The sequence below is a fragment of the Dendrobates tinctorius genome, unplaced genomic scaffold (genome assembly GCF_039654945.1).
Source record: "Dendrobates tinctorius isolate UK_male_01 unplaced genomic scaffold, ASM3965494v1 ptg000001l, whole genome shotgun sequence".
Taxonomy (NCBI): domain Eukaryota; kingdom Metazoa; phylum Chordata; class Amphibia; order Anura; family Dendrobatidae; genus Dendrobates; species Dendrobates tinctorius.
Genome location: NW_027361669.1, coordinates 21,899,237 through 21,922,978, shown reverse-complemented (window position 1 = coordinate 21,922,978; position 23,742 = coordinate 21,899,237). Strand labels below are relative to the sequence as shown.

Genomic DNA, 23,742 nt, shown 5'->3' with positions numbered 1-23,742 from the left:
AAGATTGAATAGCCCTCGTCCGATGTATACACTCATGTGAGCTTGGCCTAATGTATATGTGCATACAAAGGAGCCAAATCAAAGTTTTTATGCCAGAAAAGTGGTGTAGAAGCTTCAAAAAGTCACAAATTTTTGGTGTAACTGGAAATTGCACAAAAATTGTGGAAACGCCAAAAGTCACAAGCCAGTTTGAAACCGAATTGGGGAGTTGCCGGGGCAGGACCTGTAGTGACAATGTCCACCTGTCAAATTCATCAAATGTGCTGAAGGTTTATACGCCAGAAACGTTACTTCAGGCCACTCAGAAGAGGTGCTGAATTCATTAAAGGGAACCTGTCAGCTGTTTTGGCCGCTATGAGATGTGGCCACTGCCTTTCAGGGCTTATCTACAGCATTCTATAATGCTGTAGCTAAGCCCCTGATGTAACCTGAAAGGTAAGAAAAATAAGTTTTATTATACTCACCTGCAGGGCGGTCTGGTTCGATGGGTGTCGGCGGTCCGGGCCTGGTGCCTCCCATCTTCTTGTGACGCCGCCCTCCTGCACAGGTGTACTTATCTGTCCTGTTGAGGGCAGAGTAAAGTACTGCAGTGCGCAGCTGCCGGGAAAGGTCAGAGAAGCCCAGCGCCTGCGCACTGCAGTACTTTACTCTGCCCTCAACAGGTCAGATAAGTACACCTGTGCAGTGCGCAGGAGCGTGATTCCAGGGAGCGATGAACCAAGCAGGAAGGAGAAGTAGATGGGAGGTGCCAGACCAGGACCTGCGACACCCATCAGACCGGACCGCCCCCTTGGGTGAGTATAATAAAACTTATTTTTCTTATCTTTCAGGTCGGACCAGGGGCTTATCTACAGCACTATAGAATGCAAAAAGATAAGCCCTCAAAGGCAGCGAACATGTCTTATATCAGCCAAAACTGCTGATAGGTTGCCTTTAAGTGGTGTCTTGTACTCCAGCAAGACAGCGCCATCCAACCCAGTATCTCCCCTCTGTCACGGAAAAGCAATAGATAGGACAAGTGGCCGTTACCCTTCTTGAACACACTTGGGACTTGGACCATTGATCATTAATAATTTTTGACAGAAGCATTTTCTAAAATAGAGCAACTGTAAGGCTATGTGCCCACGGTGCATGTTAAAACGCACTCCAAAAACCGGACTCCTTCCCAGAAATCGCGCGTTTTTTTCCACGCGATTTCACCGCGATTATGATCGCGATTTTGCCGCGATTTTCGTGTGCGATATTCAAGCACTTTCCAAGCGATTTGAAGCATCGCTTGGAAAGTGATTGACAGGTTGGTCACACTCGTCAAACATAGTGTTTGACAAGTGTGACCAGGTTTTTACTATTGAGGCCGCCTATGCGGCATCAATAGTAAAAGATAGAATGTTAAAATGCTAAAAAAAAATAAAAAAAATCGGGGTATATTTACCTTCCGGCGTCCCGCGCTGCATTCCCGGGCCACAGCGTTTCCAGTAATGCCTTGCGAGACCTGTGATGACGTAGTCTCGCGTTGCTATAGCGATCTCGCGAGACCGCTAGAGTCACGCCAGACTACGTCATCACTGGACCGTGCCGCAAGGCATTACTGGGAACGCTTAGGCCGGGAATGCAGCGCGGGACGCCGGAAGGTAAATATACCCTGACTTTTTATTTTTAATTCTTTTTTTACAGGGGTATGGTACCCAGGGCCTGGAAGACAGTCTCCTCTCCTCCACACCGTGGGTACCAACCGCACATGAGACGCTTGCTATGTGCACACGCTGCAGTTTTTGCTGCGGTTCCGCTGAGGTTTTGGCCCTGCGGAACCGCAGCAGTCCCGCAGACATGGTACTTTACCATGTTAGCCTATGGGTTTTCAAAACCGCAGTGCTCACGCTGCGTCTTTTTCCGCGCGGTTTTGCTGTGGTTTTTTTTCCGCAGCATGTCAATTATTTCTGCGGATTCTGCTGCGGTTTCACACCTTTAACATAGTAGAGGTGTGAAACCGCAGGCCAAAACGCAGCAAAACCGTAGGTCACTTTACCTGCGTTTCCGCGAGGAAAAAAACGCAGCGGAATCCGCAGCGTGTGCACATAGTGGGCATAGCCACATGCGGGAATTAAGCGATTCTCATGCATTCCTATGGGTGCGGAATCGCAGCAATTCTTTGCGATTCCGCACAAAAGAATGAGCATGCTGCGATTTTTTCCGCGATGCGATTCCGCCGTGGAAAAAAGCGCAGCATTAGCACAGCATGTGCGGAATGCCATAGGAATGCATGGGGGCATTTTGTACACGATTTTTAAACGTTTTTGCGCCGAAAATCGCAGCAAAAACGCTTAAAAATCGCTACGTGGGCACGCAGCCTAAGAGCTTATCACTATCCAATTAACTAGTAGTAACTATTTGTGTATATTAGTAGGAAACCCCCCTTTAGATTTCTGCTTGAAAATGTCAGAATATGTGAAGGCAAAATTATGTGATTTTATAATTTCCAACGAAGTTTTGTACCTATAACTGCAAGCAACCATGCTCTGCCATATAAAATCATTTATATCCAGTAAGTGATTGGTTTGACCATCAGCACAGGATTTTGGACCAACGGAATGGATGTATTTCTCATGAAAATAAACCTTTAAGGCTAGCCTAAATAAAGTCCGCCAATGCATGATCATGTGCCGTGACAAGGTCACAAGGTGGGATCTCCTCCTACAGAAACAAGTGCAGCAGGCTGAAAGCAGCTCACTCCGCAGCCACATGATCCCCAGTGTGGAATAGTTGGAGTCCTGCTGGGCAGCAGTCAGCATATTCAGGATGCCACACGTCAGCGACTTCCATGCTACAAATCAACGTTAAGATGTGGAACCCTGGCAAGAAGTCATGGTCGTGGGGTTTTGTATATGCCAGGATCTGATTTAAGTAGAAATACTGCAGCGCCCATATCATTGACTACCTGGTGTATTCTAATGGCGTGGGAAGGACGCTGTAACACTTACCCTCCCTGTTCCTAGGCTCCTGAGATGGAAGAGGAGTCTGGGAACAAGGATTGTAAGCAAATGAGGCTAAGAGACAATGTGACATTAGGGCTCTACAACTCTATGCTCGCCCTATCGTCTAAGGGTTCATGAAGAGGTCGGTGCAAATCGTTCAGATTTCAGATTGCACTGCACGGACTGGCCATGGGTCTCCCAACCCAAGACTGATACACACATAGAAATACATGAAGCCATCACGCTCGGTAAGGAGAGTCATGGTCAGTCCGTGCATTGCAGTCCGAGATTGGTCGTCTACATGAGTCCTTAGGTTACGGAAACTCTGATGGAACTTCCTGGACCATGAGCCCTGGTGCAGAGGCCGTCACCCATACAATATATGACAATTCTTCAACAAGCACTGGGACTATGATGTGAATAGATTTTATTATTTGTTGAGCTCCTCTTGCATCTGTGAATATTAATGAAACCACTGGCGTTATTCCTCTTAGGGAAATGTGATGTGTATAATGCTCACCCAAGTGACATGTCGTCAGATGCAGCGCCCAGACAGGGCATGGAACTAGAAGAAACCACAATACGCTCTCTGCCGTTATCATGGCTTGTGCCGAACAAACACGTCATACAGAAAAAGAAGAAGATCAGCTCACCGACACAGACAGATCCTCGGTCTTACGTTTGGCATTAGAGTCAAACAAGACATTTCGTCCTCGCTTCTCGCAGTCCTGGTAGACGACCAGACGGATCTGGCTTGGGTCCAGTTCATACGATGGCCAGCTGGAAGATAAAGGAATGGCAAAATTGCAATTGCTATATTAAAATAAATACCACACATTAAAGACTTGTTATTACTAATTAATTAGAAAGTCAGTGACTAAGGACTCCTTACAGGTCATGCACTGCATAGTAAAATAAGAAGAGCTCAGTACCTACACAAAGGATGGAAGCACTGAAAACTGAAATTAACCCCATGAAAAACAAGTGCTACTGGAATGGACAAGAACTAGCCAATGTATCACTTTAAGATGGTTCCACTGCAATAACGAGACTATTCCTTATACAGTTGTGGGAGATTGGTTTGATAAATAATAAGTTTTGAACAAAAAAAAAAAAAAAAAAAACGTGGTACACAAAGGAATGCACAACTTACATGCAATGTGTACCAGCTACCATAAGTCACTAGGCTTAAGGGCAAATGCATGTTACGTACTTTGCTGTGTTTTTGTCACGTTTGTACACAGACAATTGTCACAAAAACGCACACCTTGCTTATTTTGTCCTTGCAGATTTGAAGCAGATTCAGAATTGAAGCATGTCAAAGTTTTCAGTGTTTTTTGCCTACTCTAATTACCAGAAAAAAAATGCATAAAAAAATGGATTAAAAATGTGTGATAAGCATACATACTTTATGCTGCGATTTCCAGCCATCACATCAGTATTTGCAGCAGATATTTTATGCTGCGATTTCCAGCCATCACATCAGTATTTGCAGCAGAAATTTTATGCTGCGATTTCCAGCCATCACATCAGTATTTGCAGCAGATATTTTATGCTGTGTTTTTCCAGCCATCACATCAGTATTTGCAGCAGATCTTTCTGCTGTAAATACTGACCGCGCCCACACACCCCACAACGTGCGCCCACACACCCCACGACGTGCGCCCACCAGAATTTAGTACAATACATTGATATCCAGAGAACAGGCACCAACCCTGAACGAGCTTCATGTCCGGACGCCAGCAGTACTTAGGATGGCTGATTTGCACAGGGCTAGCCTTTTTCATGGCCATAAAGAGGTGGCACTAGCTTTTGATGAGCCACCTGCTAAATATCTCTGGTCAGGACAGGAACCTGTTTACAGCGGTGCTCAGTTGGCTTTATGACTACTAGGCAAATCTATTTAGGGATGATATATTATATACATATGATCCAATGTGTGTTAGCTATAAGGAACGGAGTCATCAGAGAGGCTAATCATATCGTGAATATACCAGATTACATACAGACATGTAGATGACTGTACCTCCATTAGTGATTCAAGTATTCTGTATAATGGAGCCTCCTGTAAGTATGGAAGACCTTACACATTTCAGGTTTCACCCACCAATATATTTCTTTAAGTCAATGAAGGCAAAAAGAAAAAAAAAAGATTTTACAGTAAAATTGCCCTGTGTAAACTATTAAGACTAGATTGAAGCAAGGACTATTACTTATTGTACTACTTTGCCCTCTTAACCAAATAACAACTGATTTTCAATATGTGCTCTGTACTGGTATGAATTTCCAATGATCCAAGCGTGCACACACAGACCCTATGGCTCAGACTCGCTTGCAATTTAAGTCATTTTATTTTGTCTTGTATTCACTGACATTTTTTCAAAAGTTGCTCACGCTGGTTCATGAATTTGGCACAAAATCAAAAAAGCTCTTATTTTTTTCTTTAACCATTTTTATTTGATTTTTTAGGGCAAAAATTTTAAAATCCTTTAAAAGTGGCATGCTTGTCTAAAAATGAAAAGTCTCTGCCAGAAACCTTAGTCCAGGTAGGTATATGAGTAAGGTGCATTAAAAAATGCAATACAAAGTCACATTTCATGAGTCTAACATATCTGGATAAACAAAGTAGACAAGGAAAAAAAAGTGTTGGAGGAGTGGCGCTTTATTTTACGCCCAAAGTGGCATCACGAGTGTTCTCTGTAGTACAATACTTCCTGCCGTCTTCTACTCGTCCCAGCACCGCTGCGGTCCTGCTCCGCCATCTTCTGACCGACTGTCAGAGGGAACGGTCACAAGCTCTCAGTGCAAGTCTATGATGGCCTCTTTCAGGTCTCGTACACTTACACTGAAGCGATTCTGCTAGTCACAAGTAAATGCATCCACTACTTTTTTGCTTGTAACACCTCCTTAAGGTAACTTTTCTCTTTATAACAGGTGCCAAGAACATAAGCATCAGAATAACAGCCAGAAAAGCATTGCAGTGTGCAGCTCATGGTCTGTGGCAATGTGTGAGTTGGACTTCTTGGAGATCTGCTGAAGAACATTGTCTTTGGTGCGTGCAGATAAAGCTATGGGGTGCTGGAGTGGCCATGACTGCAGTACTCTGACCACGGACACTTGTCTTTGATGGACGAATCCAAAAACTATTTTTAAAGAATCTACGCACTTGCTATATTTAGAGATCATAGACGCTTATCTCTGCTCGGTAGGTTTAGCTTATTCCCTGTACGTATAAACAGAAGAGCAGTGGCAATGTGTTTTTAAGCACATTTCCAGAAATTATTTTTTTATACAGTTTCTTTTTTCCAATAAAAGGAATACAAGTAGTGGGTATATAGAACATTAGGAATTGCTGTCATTACTAATAATCCGCTAGAGAATGACGGCAAGCTACAGGAGACCCTTCCCCTCCGATATCACAGCCATGTCAGTTACCTGGACGGCATCTCGCGTTGTCGGCAGCGTCACCTTTGCCTCAAATCTCTCGGAGCTGAATCCCGCAGCAATCGAGCGGATGTTAATAATAGCAATAAGCTATATTCAACCAAGTCAGAAAGGCTGGCATGTGGTGAACGGAGAACTGGGGCTTGAACACTGTGCCATCCATGTTGTGTTTAAAACTGCACATCACCATCCAGATGAGAAGAGCCACCTCGAGAACAACTGCTGCCAGAGGCAAAGTCTTCGCTTTAGCACCAAGGGCCATTTAAGCAGCTTTGAATCTCCAGAGGCTGCAGAGTCCGGCTCTCCCTTGATTCCTGTGTATGATGTAGCTACCCCAGGACTGTGCTAATTAGCAGGGGCACAACTGGAGGCTGCCTTCGCCCTGTGCCAGCTGAGCTACTCTCTTGCTTCTTAAATGAATCTCATGTGTCTACAACCACCTGACTCGCTTCTCTTGGCAACTGTGACTATGCACGTCCTCAGCCAAAATCTGTAAGACAGCTCAAAGTGAAGGGGGTGAGGGGGCTGCAAGATGAAGATGCCTTTGCTGTAATTTTGTCCTCGCCAATTCCCCACCTTCAAGGGTGATATTCTTGGGAGCGCTAGGATGCTTGAGGTCAGCGAGGCTGAGCAGCAGGCCAGACAAGTAGAAAAGCAGGCACTGACAGCTGCCATGTGACATGGAGCTGTCAGTGCTTGCCACCTGGGTCAGCGGAATTAGTGCCAACCAATCCGAGCAATGCTTTCTCTTCATTTCAGGCACTAGACCAGTCTTAGCAAGAAACTGACGCTAGCGGCCAAGGCGTAGAATTACAACTAAGGCCTAAGCCATACATCTGCTCATGGCACTAACAAAGAATGTTTTCCATTCACTGCATATAACAACTCTGGAAATGAAGGAAACTAATACATGAACTTACACAGAATGTATCCCCATTCTTAATGATAGAAAACCAAATACTGGAACATATTTTTTCTTCCAATCACTTCCATATCAGATTGTAGATTTTTTTTTACTTTGGGAGATTCCCAGTTTACATTCCTATATTTCTGAAATGGAATACAGCCTGAGTCTGCAGGAAAATGCTAAAATAAATAGATGCACACTGTTTTATGAGCAACCACCAAATGGTTTTCCTCAATGTTTCCCGAAGTACAACATCTGATCCCAGCAGGATGCCCCCTTTAGAGGGCTCAAATGCAGGAAATTGTAAGAAAAAAAGGTTAAAACCCTATCAAGTAAGGTCTCCTGCAGACACAGACACAAAGTCATTATAGCTCCAAATTAGAGTAGTGCGGTTCTAATTTTCATTGTGTACCGCTGAATTAAAGATAGGTGTCGTTTGGGTCCACTGGCTCCATGAGATCGTGAATCATAGTATGGGTACACCAGCTTCACTGGATCCTGAATCAGTGTAGTATGGCCAACAGCTTCATTGGATGCCATCAACTTCAATGCAATGGATCCAGAATTCAAGTAGTATGGGTCCAAATGTTTTACTGGATAATGAATCAGAGTAGTATGGGTCCACCAAAATCATTGGATCCCGAATCAGTGTAGTATGGCTCCACCGGCTTCACTGGCTCCTGAATCAGAGTAGAATGGGTTCACTAGCTTCAGAGGTGTTCTGATTAGTACAATATACAAGCATATGATCATTTGATACTATAATACACCAGTCTGACAGAACACTAGAACGACCTGACTAACATGGTTTAGGTCCACCATACCAGCAAAACAGCTCTGACCAATCAGTATATGCTCAACAAGTTCTCTGAAAGCATCCAGCGTTCTCTTCCACTAAACCTTGGCATACATGAGGTTACAGTCAGCCTGAACGTTCATTTAGCAGACAGCTCTTTTTCATCGAGTCCCTTAAGAACAAGTCTTGGCTGAGCGTTCATGTGTTTTCAGCACGGAGAGAGGAGATCTTCTATGGTGCCTTGAGGTAGTATGATGCATTGTGTATGTATGCATGACATACATTGTGTATGTATGTATGTATGTATGACATCCTACCTAGAATTTTTTGGAATCAGCTTTTAAGTGTCTTCAAACAAACTCCACATACTAGTCGATGCTCGAATGCTAAATATAACAGACTTCACAGTCATGTGCTGCATAACCTCTGTCCTAACTTGCCGGAAAAGAAGAGGAAGTCTTACACTTAGATGGTTGCTACAACTTCAGTAAAACCACAGAGTGATCATTAGTGACCTTGAGAACAAAAATAAACGGATGTTGCAGGAAAGGCCCTCGTGACACTCCCTAATCTCCGAGCATACGCTGCACAGAGCGGCAATGAAGAATGAGAAAAAAAACAACTGCACTTGCTATCTATAGCAGTGTAAGAAAACCAGGAAAATGGCAGTTTCTACCTAATAATCACAGCAACAAGGGCTGTATAAACTACAAAAGAGTCCACTAAAAGAACAACCAACAAATGTCCTGACTCTTGTAAAATGAAGTAAAAAGGACAATTTAATGCCAATACAAAGCAGTAGAAATATACCGTGACCATATTAAAAGGGTTCATATAGATTAAACATGTTAACAAGACAATGAACATTTACTCAAAGTTTATTAATTGGAATAATTGCAAAAATACTGGGGTCTGTATCATATACATTTTTATTTAGTTTTGCAATTGCCAGAGTAGTCCATTCCATAAAGAGACCTGTTCCATAAAAAAAAATTGCCATTAATGGAACGCTGAATAGATTACATTTATTTTACCATAGCGCCATCAAAATCCACCACACTTTATAAATACCGTCATCACTGTCCCCCAAATTCTCTATCAGTATGTCTTGGAGTGAGAGAAGAAACCCATAAAATCAAAAAGAGAGAACAGACTGCTTTCAAATGTTATCCCTTGTGGGACTTGAATCCAGGACCCCAGGCTGTAAAGCTCCAGTGCTAATCAATGAGCCACGGTACTGCTCATGCTAGCGAAAACTTTCCAAAAGGGTTACTTAGATAAATAAAAGATAAGTATAGTAAAAGCCATGTACTGTCAGAATGGATGTGAAGAAAGCTCTTGAATAATGAGGACATATTGGCAATACACACTAACCATGATTTTACATTAGTATGTATAAGACATTAAGATAAAACCCACTGTAAAGCAAGATTGTATATAAAATGTGTTAAACTCCGGTCTGCGGGCCAAATGTGACCCACAGGGTGAGCATATTTGGCCTGCGATGCCGGGTAGATCCCTAGAATGTATGTGGCCCGCGATGATGGTCGGGTCACCATTAACATCGCACTTTCAATTATATCGGCATCCTAAATACTCCCTCTCCCATCATTCCCCCTTTGCATCTGATGTCTCAGCGCACCAAGCACAATGAAGATACCGGAGGTAATAGAAGAGGGTCCTATTATACTCTATCGAGCATTGTGTGGGGCTATTATACTGTATGGAGTATTATGTGGGGGCCATTATACTGTATGGAGCACTAAGTTTGGACCATTATACTGTATGGAGCGCTAAGTGGGGGCCATTATACTGTATGAAGCGCTATGCGGGGGGCCATTATACTGTATGAAGCGCTATGCGGGGGGCCATTATACTGTATGAAGCGCTATGAGGGGGGGCCATTATACTGTATGGAGCGCTATGCGGGGGGCCATTATACTGTATGGAGCGCTATGCGGGGGGCCATTATACTGTATGGAGCGCTATGCGGGGGGCCATTATACTGTATGGAGCACTATGCGGGGGGCCATTATACTGTATGGAGCACTATGCGGGGGGCCATTATACTGTATGGAGCACTATGCGGGGGGCCATTATACTGTATGGAGCACTATGCGGGGGCCATTATACTGTATGGAGCACTATGCGGGGGCCATTATACTGTATGGAGCACTATGCGGGGGCCATTATACTGTATGGAGCACTATGCGGGGGCCATTATACTGTATGGAGCACTATGCGGGGGCCATTATACTGTATGGAGCACTATGCGGGGGCCATTATACTGTATGGAGCACTATGCGGGGGCCATTATACTGTATGGAGCACTATGCGGGGGCCATTATACTGTATGGAGCACTATGCGGGGGCCATTATACTGTATGGAGCACTATGCGGGGGCCATTATACTGTATGGAGCACTATGCGGGGGCCATTATACTGTATGGAGCACTATGCGGGGGCCATTATACTGTATGGAGCACTATGCGGGGGCCATTATACTGTATGGAGCACTATGCGGGGGCCATTATACTGTATGGAGCACTATGCGGGGGCCATTATACTGTATGGAGCACTATGCGGGGGCCATTATACTGTATGGAGCACTATGCGGGGGCCATTATACTGTATGGAGCACTATGCGGGGGCCATTATACTGTATGGAGCACTATGCGGGGGGCATTATACTGTATGGAGCAATATGCGGGGGGCATTATACTGTATGGAGCAATATGCGGGGGGCATTACACTGCATGGAGCACTATGTGGGGGCCATTATACTGTATGGAGCACTATGCGGGGGCCATTATACTGTATGGAGCACTATGTGGGGGCCATTATACTGTATGGAGCACTATGTGGGGGCCATTATAATGTATGGTGCATTATGTGGAGCCATTACACTGTATGGAACATTATGTGGAGCCATTACACTGTATGGAGCATTATGTGGAGCCATTATACTGTATGGAGTACTATGTGGAGCCATTTTACTGTATGGAGCATTATGTGGGGGCCATTATACTGTATGTAGCAATATGTGGAGCCATTATACTGTATGGAGTACTATGTGGAGCCATTATGCTGTATGGAGCATTATGTGGAGCCATTATACTTATGCAGAACTATGTGGGGGCCATTAAACTGCATGAAGCACTTTTTGTGGCCATTATACTGTATGGAGCACTTAGTGGGGCAATTATACTGTATGCAGCACTATGTGGGGAAGGTTATACTGTATGGAGGCCTATTATACTGTATGGAGAGTTGTGTGGGGATTACAGTTGGAGAATCCTACTGTGATGGGGTGGGGGTGTCACCAATCTTTGTCGGGGGATGGTACAGTCGGGCCATCATATTGTGCATATGGAGGGTACTGTAGAGGAATTCACTGTGGGGTGTCTTACTGAGTTTGGGGGCACTTTTGTTGGCATCATACTTATCTGTATTACTCAATGGTTTATATCCTTTGTTATTACATATTTAAAGTTAGGCCACTGGGTCACATGACATATTAAATTTCAATATTTTATTCACAGCTCTATGAATTAAAATGTACTTTGTTAGTGGGACAACCCCTATAAGTTTGCTTCCATATGAAAAAATTATTCTCAACTGAAGCCTTTTTTTTTTTAATAAATATCAAAGATGGCCTGCGACTTTGTCCAAGCTTAATTTTGTCCCTCTGTGTATTTGAGCTTGAGTTCCCTGGTATATGGCTCTGCTTTTCCCTATGCAATCGTTACAGAAAATCTTTCTTCATTCCTTCCAATCACGTCACACACAGGACACTGTAAATGAACAGACATACATAATACCAGCTGGTACTGGGAGACAATGGAGCTTCTATCCGTCGTGATGAGACAACCATTTAGCTGGACTATCTCAGCTATGGATGCAGAAAAATAAACTGACTTTCCATGTGGCAAACCTAACTCCTCTTTTCTGAGTCCCTCAAGTTTTCTTCACTCAAGAGAATTTTAAGGGATTAGTCCTTACAGCTCTCCTTATATAGCATACTAGCTGAAGAGCCCGGCTCTGCCCGGGCATAGTAACTAAATGTGGTTAGTTATAGCAAATTATAATTATCCTCCATCCCATAGTCCCTTGCCCATATACCCATCATACATATCCACGATCCCATAGGCCCGTGCCCATATACCCATCATACATATCCACGATCCCATAGGCCCGTGCCCATATACCCATCATACATATCCTCCATCCCATAGGCCCGTGCTCATATACCCATCACACATCCTCCATCCCATAGTCCCATCACACATCCTCCATCCCATAGTCCCATGCCCATATACCCATCATACATATTTGCCATCCCATAGTCGAGTGCCCATATACACATCCTTCATCCCATAGTCCCATGCCCATATACCCATCACACATCCTCCATTCCATAGTCCCGTGCCCATATCCCCATCATACATATCCGCCATCCCATAGTCCCGTGCCCATATCCCCATCATACATATCCGCCATCCCATAGTCCCGTGCCCATATACCCATCACACATCCTCCATCCCATAGTCCCGTGCCCATATACCCGTCATACACATCCTCCATCCCATAGTCCAGTGCCCATATACAGTGGGGCAAAAAAGTATTTAGTCAGTCAGCAATAGTGCAAGTTCCACCACTTAAAAAGATGAGAGGCGTCTGTAATTTACATCATAGGTAGACCTCAACTATGGGAGACAAACTGAGAAAAAAAAAATCCAGAAAATCACATGTTTCTGTAAGTCTTCACAAGGTTGCCACACACTGTTGTTGGTATGTTGGCCCATTCCTCCATGCAGATCTCCTCTAGAGCAGTGATGTTTTTGGCTTTTCGCTTGGCAACACGGACTTTCAACTCCCTCCAAAGGTTTTCTATAGGGTTGAGATCTGGAGACTGGCTAGGCCACTCCAGGACCTTGAAATGCTTCTTATGAAGCCACTCCTTCATTGCCCTGGCAGTGTGCTTTGGATCATTGTCATGTTGAAAGACCCAGCCACGTTTCATATTCAATGCCCTTGCTGATGGAAGGAGGTTTGCACTCAAAATCTCACGATACATGGCCCCATTCATTCTTTCATGTACCCGGATCAGTCGTCCTGGCCCCTTTGCAGAGAAACAGCCCCAAAGCATGATGTTTCCACCACCATGCTTTACAGTAGGTATGGTGTTTGATGGATGCAACTCAGTATTCTTTTTCCTCCAAACACGACAAGTTGTGTTTCTACCAAACAGTTCCAGTTTGGTTTCATCAGACCATAGGACATTCTCCCAAAACTCCTCTGGCTCATCCAAATGCTCTCTAGCAAACTTCAGACGGGCCCGGACATGTACAGGCTTAAGCAGTGGGACACGTCTGGCACTGCAGGATCTGAGTCCATGGTGGCGTAGTGTGTTACTTATGGTAGGCCTTGTTACATTGGTCCCAGCTCTCTGCAGTTCATTCACTAGGTCCCCCCGCGTGGTTCTGGGATTTTTGCTCACCGTTCTTGTGATCATTCTGACCCCACGGGGTGGGATTTTGCGTGGAGCACCAGATCGAGGGAGATTATCAGTGGTCTTGTATGTCTTCCATTTTCTAATTATTGCTCCCACAGTTGATTTCTTCACTCCAAGCTGGTTGGCTATTGCAGATTCAGTCTTCCCAGCCTGGTGCAGGGCTTCAATTTTGTTTCTGGTGTCCTTTGACAGCTCTTTGGTCTTCACCATAGTGGAGTTTGGAGTCAGACTGTTTGAGGGTGTGCACAGGTGTCTTTTTATACTGATAACAAGTTTAAACAGCTGCCATTACTACAGGTAATGAGTGGAGGAAAGAGGAGACTCTTAAAGAAGAAGTTACAGGTCTGTGAGAGCCAGAAATCTTGATTGCTTGTTTCTGACCAAATACTTATTTTCCACCATAATATGCAAATAAAATGAAAAAAAAACAGACAATGTGATTTTCTGGATTTTTTTTTCTCAGTTTGTCTCCCATAGTTGAGGTCTACCTATGATGTAAATTACAGACGCCTCTCATCTTTTTAAGTGGTGGAACTTGCACTATTGCTGACTGACTAAATACTTTTTTGCCCCACTGTACCAATCACACATCCTCCATCCCATAGTCAACCATTATGACATAGGTTGCAAGCCCCGCCGCTCATTATGATGACATCAGCGTCACCATGGCAACCATTATGATATCATAATGAGGGGCGGGGCTTGATACACACACTTTCCCCATTATGTAGATAGGGGCAAAATTGTTTGGTGAATTGGAACGTGCGGGGTTAAAATTTCGCCTCACAACATAGTCTAGGACACTCTCGGGGTCCAGATGTGCGACTGTGCCAAATTTTGTGGTTGTAGCTGCGACGGTGCGGATGCCAATCCCGGACATACATACACACACTTGAGCTTTATGTATTAGATTTCATGTCTTGTTCAGTCCTTACAGTAGGATGAGTGAAGGCTCCACATACACCTCCTTAAAGAGAATCTGTCATTTGTTTTGCTATTTAATCTGAGATCAACACGATGTAGGGGCAGAGAGCCAGATTACAGGGATGTGTGACATACTTAGGATATTGCTGTAGTTTTAATAAAATCAGTGTTTTACCAGCAGGAAATTATCACTGCTGGACTAGGTCTTACGTGCCAGGTAGTCCAGCTCACTTGTGCAACCCCGCCCTCCCCCACTAGTAGGCAGATTGATGGCAATGCACAGGGTACACAGGAAGCTGCCAATCAGTGGTGTGGGCGGGGTTATACATGTTAGGCGTCAGGTTTCTGCGTCTGCTCTGCAGGAAATCTAGAGCCACACATTCCGCGATCTCCTGCTGTCTATCTACTGCAGAGAAGCTTACTTTGCAGCAGACCGCTCCAGAGAATAAGTTCCTCTGTGCTCCTACTGGGCATGCTCACGAGACGATCTCCCATTGGAGATCGGGAGTCATGTGCCCAGGTCCTGCTCCAGATCTCATTGGTCTATCTCGAAGATCTGGAAGGTCCCGCACGGCTATAAAAAGCGCGCATGACCGTTCGGCCATGAGCTAGTATAGACTATACTTGCTATGTGTGAATGGTGACAGATGTATGTTTCTGGTGACTGACTCATTATAAAACCCCTTCCCTCTGATATTACGCATGTGGATAGGGAATTAGTTTAGCAGTCAGCGCCAGTCAGTGGCAAGCTTTAAGCCACTGTGCACACCGCACCGCTACGCTAGCGTCCGACATTGCGCTTGCTTTCTGGCTTTGTCGTCGAGCGGCAGTGTCCTACGCCGCGCTGCAGTTACAGCCCTTCATGGCGCTCGCAAAAGCGACACCGCACACACGGTAGGTCTAGACGGACGCAGCTCCTCTGTCTTGGGTCCTGCTCCTGTGACCAGATACCGTGTGTGCATTTACCTGAGGCCTGTGTCACTAACAGGTTCAGCATTTTGTATGTTTTTGTTGCGGCGCCTCTGTGTGTGAACAGAGTCCGTTCTGCGCACTCCGGGTGAAGTTGAACCCGTGCGCATCATACCGCCATATTGCTCCTCTGTCATTACCTAGCAGCAGTCATATCATCTACTGCACGGTGGACCCCGAGCGGCGAACGCACTTTATTATTTATTTTTATTTAGGAACGGCGGAACGCACTTTATTATTTATTTTTATTTAGTGCGTTCCGCCGTTCCTAACTATACACAGTTCAGCAGATTCTGACCACTGCTAGAGAAAACCAGGATTACATCAAAACTTCACCAAGCAGACCAGTAAGTGATACATCGCTCTACAGCTACATTATGCCGCTCCCAGACCACATAGCAAAATACCTGCTGACATATTTCATTTAAGTAACAGCACTGATCATTATACACATATGTAAATCACTGTGATAAAATGAGACTTCTGTGGCAGCATTCTGAATCATGCCTTATATATATTTCCTATATGCCACATTAGCATTAGCATGGATTGTTCAATATTATTTATTCCACCCATCAAGGCTATGGCTCTGTCTGTTCATATGACAGTTAATACTTTAAGTTTAACTCGTTCTCTGACCTGACCGCTCATCAGACTTTCTTCCCTGCTGCTGAAAACTCACACTGCTCAGTACAAGCTGTAGCTGTCACTCAGGATGGAGGCTTGAAGACTAAACACACTTGGACTCATCAGCTATTTCATATAGCTGAACTCCTAGAATCACTTTGTAATCCTGACATTAACAATCATGTTGACATGGATTTTAAAATAAACAGCAGATCCCCATCAGGTGTAAGACATGAAGGTGTGCAGTTTGCATTGTGAAATGTGGTGACAGATCCACTGACAGCTGACCCACGAGCGGCATGTATCAGACACTGACTGTATGATTTCAGCAATGCATGTCTGAAGTTCCAGAGAAAATCATACTACTGAGAGTAGGAGCAGTCGAGGGAACAAGCGGCACCAGTGACTAGCTGGATAAGCGGGTAGCCAGGAGGCTCGCTCTGCCCTTTCCCTGCATGTGTAGGGAGACATCTGTCAGCCCTTGGCAGCAGACAGAGAGAAGCTGCCAGGGACCTTCCTGTCCAACTAGTCTTCCATGTGACTTGGTCTCGGCAGATTGTAAAGTATGTTTTTTTTCTGTAACACTGCAGAATTTCTAAGTCAGACAGACATTGCTGAACTCATACAGCCTGTGTCTGATACATGCCGCCTGTCATTAGGGCAGCACTGATCAACCTTTCAAGGAAACCAATCATCTGATTGATAGCCGAAACAATGGGCAGCAGGGCTCAGTCTGGCTGCACGACTGCAGCCAGGTATAGAATTTACTCTGAAATAAATGCTCAGTGGTTTCACAAAAAAATTTAGCTTCAGGATATGTGCACACGTTGCGGATTTTTCCGTGCGTAATCTGCAGAATCCGCAGGTCAAAATGCCTGCGTTTTACCTACTATTTCACCCGTGTTTTTACACCTGCGGATTCCTATAATGGAATAGGTGTATAAACGCTGCGGAATCCGCACAAAGATTTTTGTATCTTTTGCTGGCTCCTCCTCCCCTCATCTTCCCCTTACTGTTGGGGTTCCTCAAGGATCGGTTCTAGGCCCCCTCCTCTTCTCTTTGTATACTGCCCCTATTGGTCAAACAATCAGTAGATTTGGTTTCCAGTACCATCTCTATGCTGACGACACCCAATTATACGCTTCTTCTCTTGACATCACGCCAGCCTTTCTAGAAAACACCGGCGATTGTCTAAACGCTGTGTCTAACATCATGTCCTCACTATATCTGAAACTGAACCTGTCAAAGACTGAACTCCTTGTGTTTCCTCCCTCAACTAATGTACCTATACCCGACATTGCCATTTCCGTGTGTGGCTCCACTATTACTACCCAGCAACATGCCCACTGTCTTGGGGTCATACTTGACTCTGAGCTTTCCTTTGTCCCCCACATCCGATCACTGGCTCGCTCTTGTTATCTGCACCTCAAAAACATTTCTAGAATTCGACCTTTTCTTACTTTTGACTCTGCAAAAACGCTGACTGTTTCTCTTATTCATTCTCATCTCGACTATTGTAACTCCCTTCTAATCGGTCTCCCTCTTACCAAACTCTCCCCCCTCCAATCTGTCTTGAATGCAGCTGCCAGGATCATATTCCTTGCCAATCGTTACACCGATGCCTCTACCTTGTGCCAGTCATTACACTGGCTACCCATCCACTCCAGAATCCAGTACAAACTTATTACCCTCACCCATAAAGCCCTCCATGGCTCAGCACCACCCTACATCTCCTCCCTTGTTTCAGTATACCATCCTACCCGCGCCCTCCGTTCTGCTGATGACCTGAGGTTATCATCCTCAATAATCAGAACCTCCCACTCCCGTCTTCAAGACTATACACGTGCTGTGCCAATTTTTTGGAATGCACTTCCCAGGTCAATACGATTAGTCCCCAACCCCCACAATTTTAAGCGTGCCCTGAAAACGCATTTATTCAGACTGGCCTACCGCCTCAACATATTAACCTAATCTATCCCTGTGTGGCACAGCCAAAAGTATTACCATAACCAGGTTTCCTGCATCATGTTCCCACATGCTTTATGCATCCATTAGCCCTCTGCATCCGTACTGTTACACACTTAACATTATGGCTGGTCCATACAATCAGGGCAAGTGTTACCACCCACCTTTCGTGTCTCCCCTTTTTTCCTCATAGATTGTAAGCTTGCGAGCAGGGCCCTCATTCCTCTTGGTATCTGTTATGATCTATGTGATTATTGTTATGCTGTAATGTATATTGTCTGTACAAGTCCCCTCTGAAATGTAAAGTGCTGCGGAATATGTCAGCGCTATAGAAATAAAATGTATTATTATTATTGTTTTCCATAGGATAACATGGTACTGTACACCGCATGGAAAACTGCTGCGGATCTGCAGGGCCAAATCCGCTGCGGATCCGCACACGAATCCGCAATTTGTGCACATGCCGTTAAAGATCAGCCCGAGGAACCATAGGCAAAGAAGAAACTAGTCAGGTGCACTGGCAGGCTTTTCCCAGTGCCACTCCAGGTGATTGTCAGGCATCTCCAACCTATATACTTATTGAAAGTCCCATCAACAGCCTACAGAGGCGCAGGGAAAAGCCCGAGTAGCCTCATCGCTGCCTAGAGTTTGGGCAGAATAAACTGACAGGCTTTCTGTAACAGGTCATTCTTTTCTTTACCTTGGCTAGTGGTATTAGGCCGAGTGCCCACGACCAGGTAGCAGCGCTTTGGATGCAGCGCATGTTCACTCCGTTCAAAGTGCCGCCGCCTATTGAATGCAGGTAAATATGCGTGTGATCACTGAACCGTGTGGATTTACCACATCCAATACTTTCTACTGATGGAATTTCTGTTGTGCAGACCAGCGTCTCTGCAAGAGAAATTGCCATGCCGCGGTTTTGATAGACACACCGCATGTCCGTCTCTGCGGGTGAGCTGCAGGAGTCGTGCATGCATTGTGGCCATAAGATTTCTTGAATTCCCAGCCACTATACTGTAACATCTGGACGCTGTGGGTTTCATAATGCATAAGTACGCACCTATCCTGATAATTACAAGTGTGAACATGTCTGCCGTTTGTTATTATCACCATTCAGTGAATATTACGGGGGTCGTGTGTCGTCTGGTGTGTAGCATAGTGATATCTTATTACTATAGTACATTTCTTTTTCTGCCGTTTCGTATTTGGGGTATGAAATGTCAACTGATGTTAATGTTGGCAAAAAATTGTTTTGGCTTGTTCTATGTACAACACTCACTTGTGACTAGATCAGATTTAACAATATGAGCCATTGCCAAAAAAGAGTTTGCCGCTGTCCTCAAATGCCATGCACACAGACATTGGGAAACAGGAAGGCCTGACAGACAGAAGACGAGGTGTACAATGGACCATCAATGCAGATGGTGTGGAAAGAAACACTCGTATTTGGCACGGGGAGAATGTGTAATTATTCTAATTATTTGCGGTAATTCTTATAGCAATGAGTGTATTACTCCTGTGAATATCTGGCTTTCACGTATCAGTTATGGTCCAAAAAGCTCAAAGGGCCCATGTGCAAGCTCAACATAAATCTAGAAATAAGCTTAATATAAGGAGACTTGTTTAAAGCAATGCCCACTTAGTAAAAAAAAACATAAAAATGAGCACTAAAAAAAAAAAGAAAAAAGGAAGCCCTGGATCATTGCAACTGCATGGCAGATTAAACAAAAATTATATACAGTGGGTACATAAAGTATTCAGACCCCTTTAAATTTTTCACTCTGCTTCATTGCAGCCATTTGGTACATTCAAAAAAGTTCATTTTTTTCTCATTAATGTACACTCTGCACCCCATCTTGACTGAAAACAGAAATGTAGAAGTTTTTGCAAATTTATTAAAAAAATCTAAAATATCACATGGTCATAAGTATTCAGACCCTTTGCTCAGGCACTCATATTTAAGTCACATGCTGTCCATTTCCTTGTGATCCTCCTTGAGATGGTTCTACTCCTTCATTTGAGTCCAGCTGTGTTTAATTAAACTGACAGGACTTGATTTGTAAAGGCACACACCTGTCTATATAAGACCTCACAGTGCATGTCAAACCAAATGAGAATCATGAGGTCAAAGGAACTGGCCAAGGAGCTCAGAGACAGAATTGTGGTGAAGCACAGATCTGGCCAAGGTTACATAATTTCTGCAGTACTCAAGGTTCCTAAGAGCACAGTGGCCTCCATAATTCTTAATGGAAGAAGTTTGGGACCACCAGAGGTCTTCCTAGACCTGGCCATCCAGCCAAACTGAGCAATCATGGAAGAATCATAGAATCGTAGAGTTGGAAGGGACCTCCTGGGCCATCTGGTCCAACCCCCTGCTCAAAGCAGGATTCGCTAAATCATACCAGTCAGATGTCTGTCCAGCCTCTGTTTGAAGACTTCCATTGAAGGAGAACTCACCACTTCTCGTGGCAGCCTGTTCCACTCATTGATCACTCTGTCAAAAAGTTTTTTTAATATCTAATCTGTGTCTCCTCCCATTCAGTTTCATTCCATTGCTTCTAGTCTTTCCTTGTGCAAATGAGAATAAAGTTGATCCTTCTACAATGTGACAGCCCTTTAGATATTTGTAGACAGCTATTAAGTTTCCTCTCAGTCTTCTCTTTTGCAAACTAGAAGAAGCTTCGTGAGTGAGGTAAAGAAGAACCCCATGATCACTGTGGCTGAGCTCCACAGATGCAGTAGGGAGATGGGAGAAAGTTCCACAAAGTCAACTATCACTGCAGCCCTCCACCAGTCGGGCCTTTATGGCAGAGTGGCACGACGGCAGCGGCTTCTCTGTGCAAGAGATATGAAAGCCCGGATTTAAAAAAAAAAAAAAAACACACACACACATGAAGGACTCCCAGACTATGAGAAATAAGATTCTCTTGTCTGATGAGATGAAGATAGAATTATCACTAAAACGTTCTAAGCATTATGTGTGGAGAAAACCAGGCATTGTTCATCACCTGCCCAATACAATCCCAACAGTGAAACATGGTGGTGGCAGCATCATGCTATGGGGGTGTTTTTCAGTTGCAGGTACAGGACGACCGCTTGCAACTGAAGGAAACATGAATGCGGCCAAGTACAGAGATATCCTGGATGAAAACCTCTTCCAGAGTGCTCTGGACCTCAGACTTGTCCGAAGGTTCACCTTCCAACAAGACAATGACCCCAAGCACACAGCTAAAATAACAAAGGAGTGGCTTCAGAACAACTTTGTGACCATTCTTGACAGGCCCAGCCAGAGCCCTGACCTTAACTCAATTGAGCATCTCTGGAGAGACATGAAAATTGCTGTCCACCAACGATCATCCAGCCTGATGGAACTGGAGAGGATCCCCAAATCCAGGTGTGAAAAACTTGTTGCATGATTCCCAAGAAGACTCATGGCTGTACTAGCTCAAAAGGGTGCTTCTACTCAATAATGAGCAAAGGGGCTGAATACTTATGACCATGTGATATTTCAGTTTTTCTTTTTTAATAAATTTGCAAAAATTTCTATATTTCTGTTTTTTGTTGGTCAAGATGGGGTGCAGAGTGTACATTAATAAGAAAAAAAAGGAACTTTTTTTTAATTTACCAAATGGCTGCAATGAAACAAAGTGAAAAATTTAAAGGGGTCTGAATACGTTCTGTACCCACTGTATATACATACACACACAGAATACTCAGGGGAGCTACAGGAATAGAACAACAAAAACTGGCCACTTTTGACCTGGTGACAAGCTCTCAGTAATGTGATGCCATTTTTTATTGTTTTGATACTGTAACTTGTGATTTTATGAGAAATCTTAGAATTATATTGCTTGGAATCTTAAAAGGCAATCATAAGACCATAAAAATGTATGAATTCAGATAAAAGAAAGTTTTATAAAAGTAGCTTCACTGTAGAAGATACAATTCTAAAGTAGACAATAAGTAAATGACTACGCATGCACTCTCTGTTACCAGGATAGTCTGTAGTGCCAATTTTTCAGAGGGGTTTTTTTTTGTTATTTTTAATTGATTCTGCAAATTTACTATCACAAACATCTCAATTGTGGTTTATTTCAATCCAGGTTATTAGGAAATCAGAGCTACAATGGAAATACTTTTACAGCATGCAACCAAGTAACTGCGAACCTCTGCATGGATAAAATAATCTTAAAGTTCAATCTCATGTTCCACCTCTGCTGACTGTTAGGCTGAGTTCACACGTAGCGTTTTTTTCGCGTTTCCGCGGCGGTTTTAAACGCACGATTTTGCCGCGAAAACGCGAAAAATAAGCACCCCATGCATTCCTATGGGATTCTGCAATGCTGTGCTAATGCTGCGTTTTTTCCCGCGGCGGAATCGCTTCGCGGTAAAAACGCAGCATGCTCATTAATTTAGCGGAATCGCGGCGATCCCGCACCCATAGGAATGCATTGTTCTGCTTACGTTCCGCATGTGGCTGTGCGAAAAGTAAGCAGAACATTTGTGGATGGTACCCACGGTCCAGAGGAGAGGAGACTGTCCTCCGGGCTCTGGGCACCATATCCCTGTAAAAAATAGAATTTAAAATAAAAAAATATTGTTATTCTTACCTTCCGGCATCCCGCGCAGCCTTTCCGCCTCTCTCCACGCTCCCGGTCCCAGTAATCCTTTGCGACCGGAGCGCGACGTCATCGCGAATGACCACGAGACGTCGCGATCCCGCCAGAACGGACGCCATCGCGGTCATTCAAGCAAAGGATTACTGGGACCGGGAGCGTGGAGAGAGGCAGGAAGGATGAGCGGGACGCCGGAAGGTAAGAATAACAATATTTTTTTTTATTATTTTTTACATCCTATCTTTTACTACTGATGCTGCATAGGCAGCATCAGTAGTAAAAAGTTGGTCACACTCGTCAAACACTATGTTTGACGAGTGTGTCCAACCTGTCAATCAGTTCTCCAAGCGATGCTACAGATCGCTTGGAAAACGCTAGTATTCTGCAAGCTAATTACGCTTGCAAAACGCTAGTTTTTCCGCGGGAAAATCGCGGGAATTTAAAATGCGATTTTCCCGCGGAATGGAATCCGGAATTCTCGCGGTAATTTCCGCGAGAGTGCCGCTTCGTGTGAACGTAGTCTAACTCTCAATACAAACTTAATCAATAAACCTAACCAAATCAGTTCTCCTGCTTTGCACTGATGAGAGGCAAACGCCCTAAAACACGTGTGAGCATACAGAGTTTCTGGTTTTCCTTCTTATCCTAAGTAATGTGGCAAGGCTTGTTAAAGGGTCAATGGTGACCTTTAGGATTGCAATTTCCAAGAGGTAGCACTAGAGTTTCAGGCCTCCTCCTCCCTTAAGATGATATTTGCATATTTAACAGCCAAATTCTAATATCTAAAATCTAATACATATATTCTAGTACACACATAGATGTATTTATCACACACATCAGCATGCAATGTTGCACAGCATAGCGATAGAAGTTGACAAGCATCGTCTCAGGAATTTGCCATTAGGCGATGAAGAATTTCCCATTCTGACTGACATGTGACCTGCAAAGTTGGAAGTTTAGTCACGAGACGCCAATTGTTAGTGAAGAAATTAGGGCATCAGGAATGA

General features: G+C 44.2%; 1 protein-coding gene across 2 annotated transcripts in view; it reads right to left on the bottom strand.

Moving 5' to 3' along the window:
- Positions 1-23,742, bottom strand: part of FNIP1 (folliculin interacting protein 1) — a 124,596-nt gene that overhangs the window by 73,407 nt on the left and 27,447 nt on the right. For both annotated transcript variants that reach the window (XM_073571309.1, XM_073571380.1), the window contains exon 2: positions 3,626-3,752. In XM_073571309.1, the coding sequence (XP_073427410.1) occupies positions 3,626-3,752 (127 nt within the window). The remainder of the gene's footprint in view (positions 1-3,625; positions 3,753-23,742) is intronic.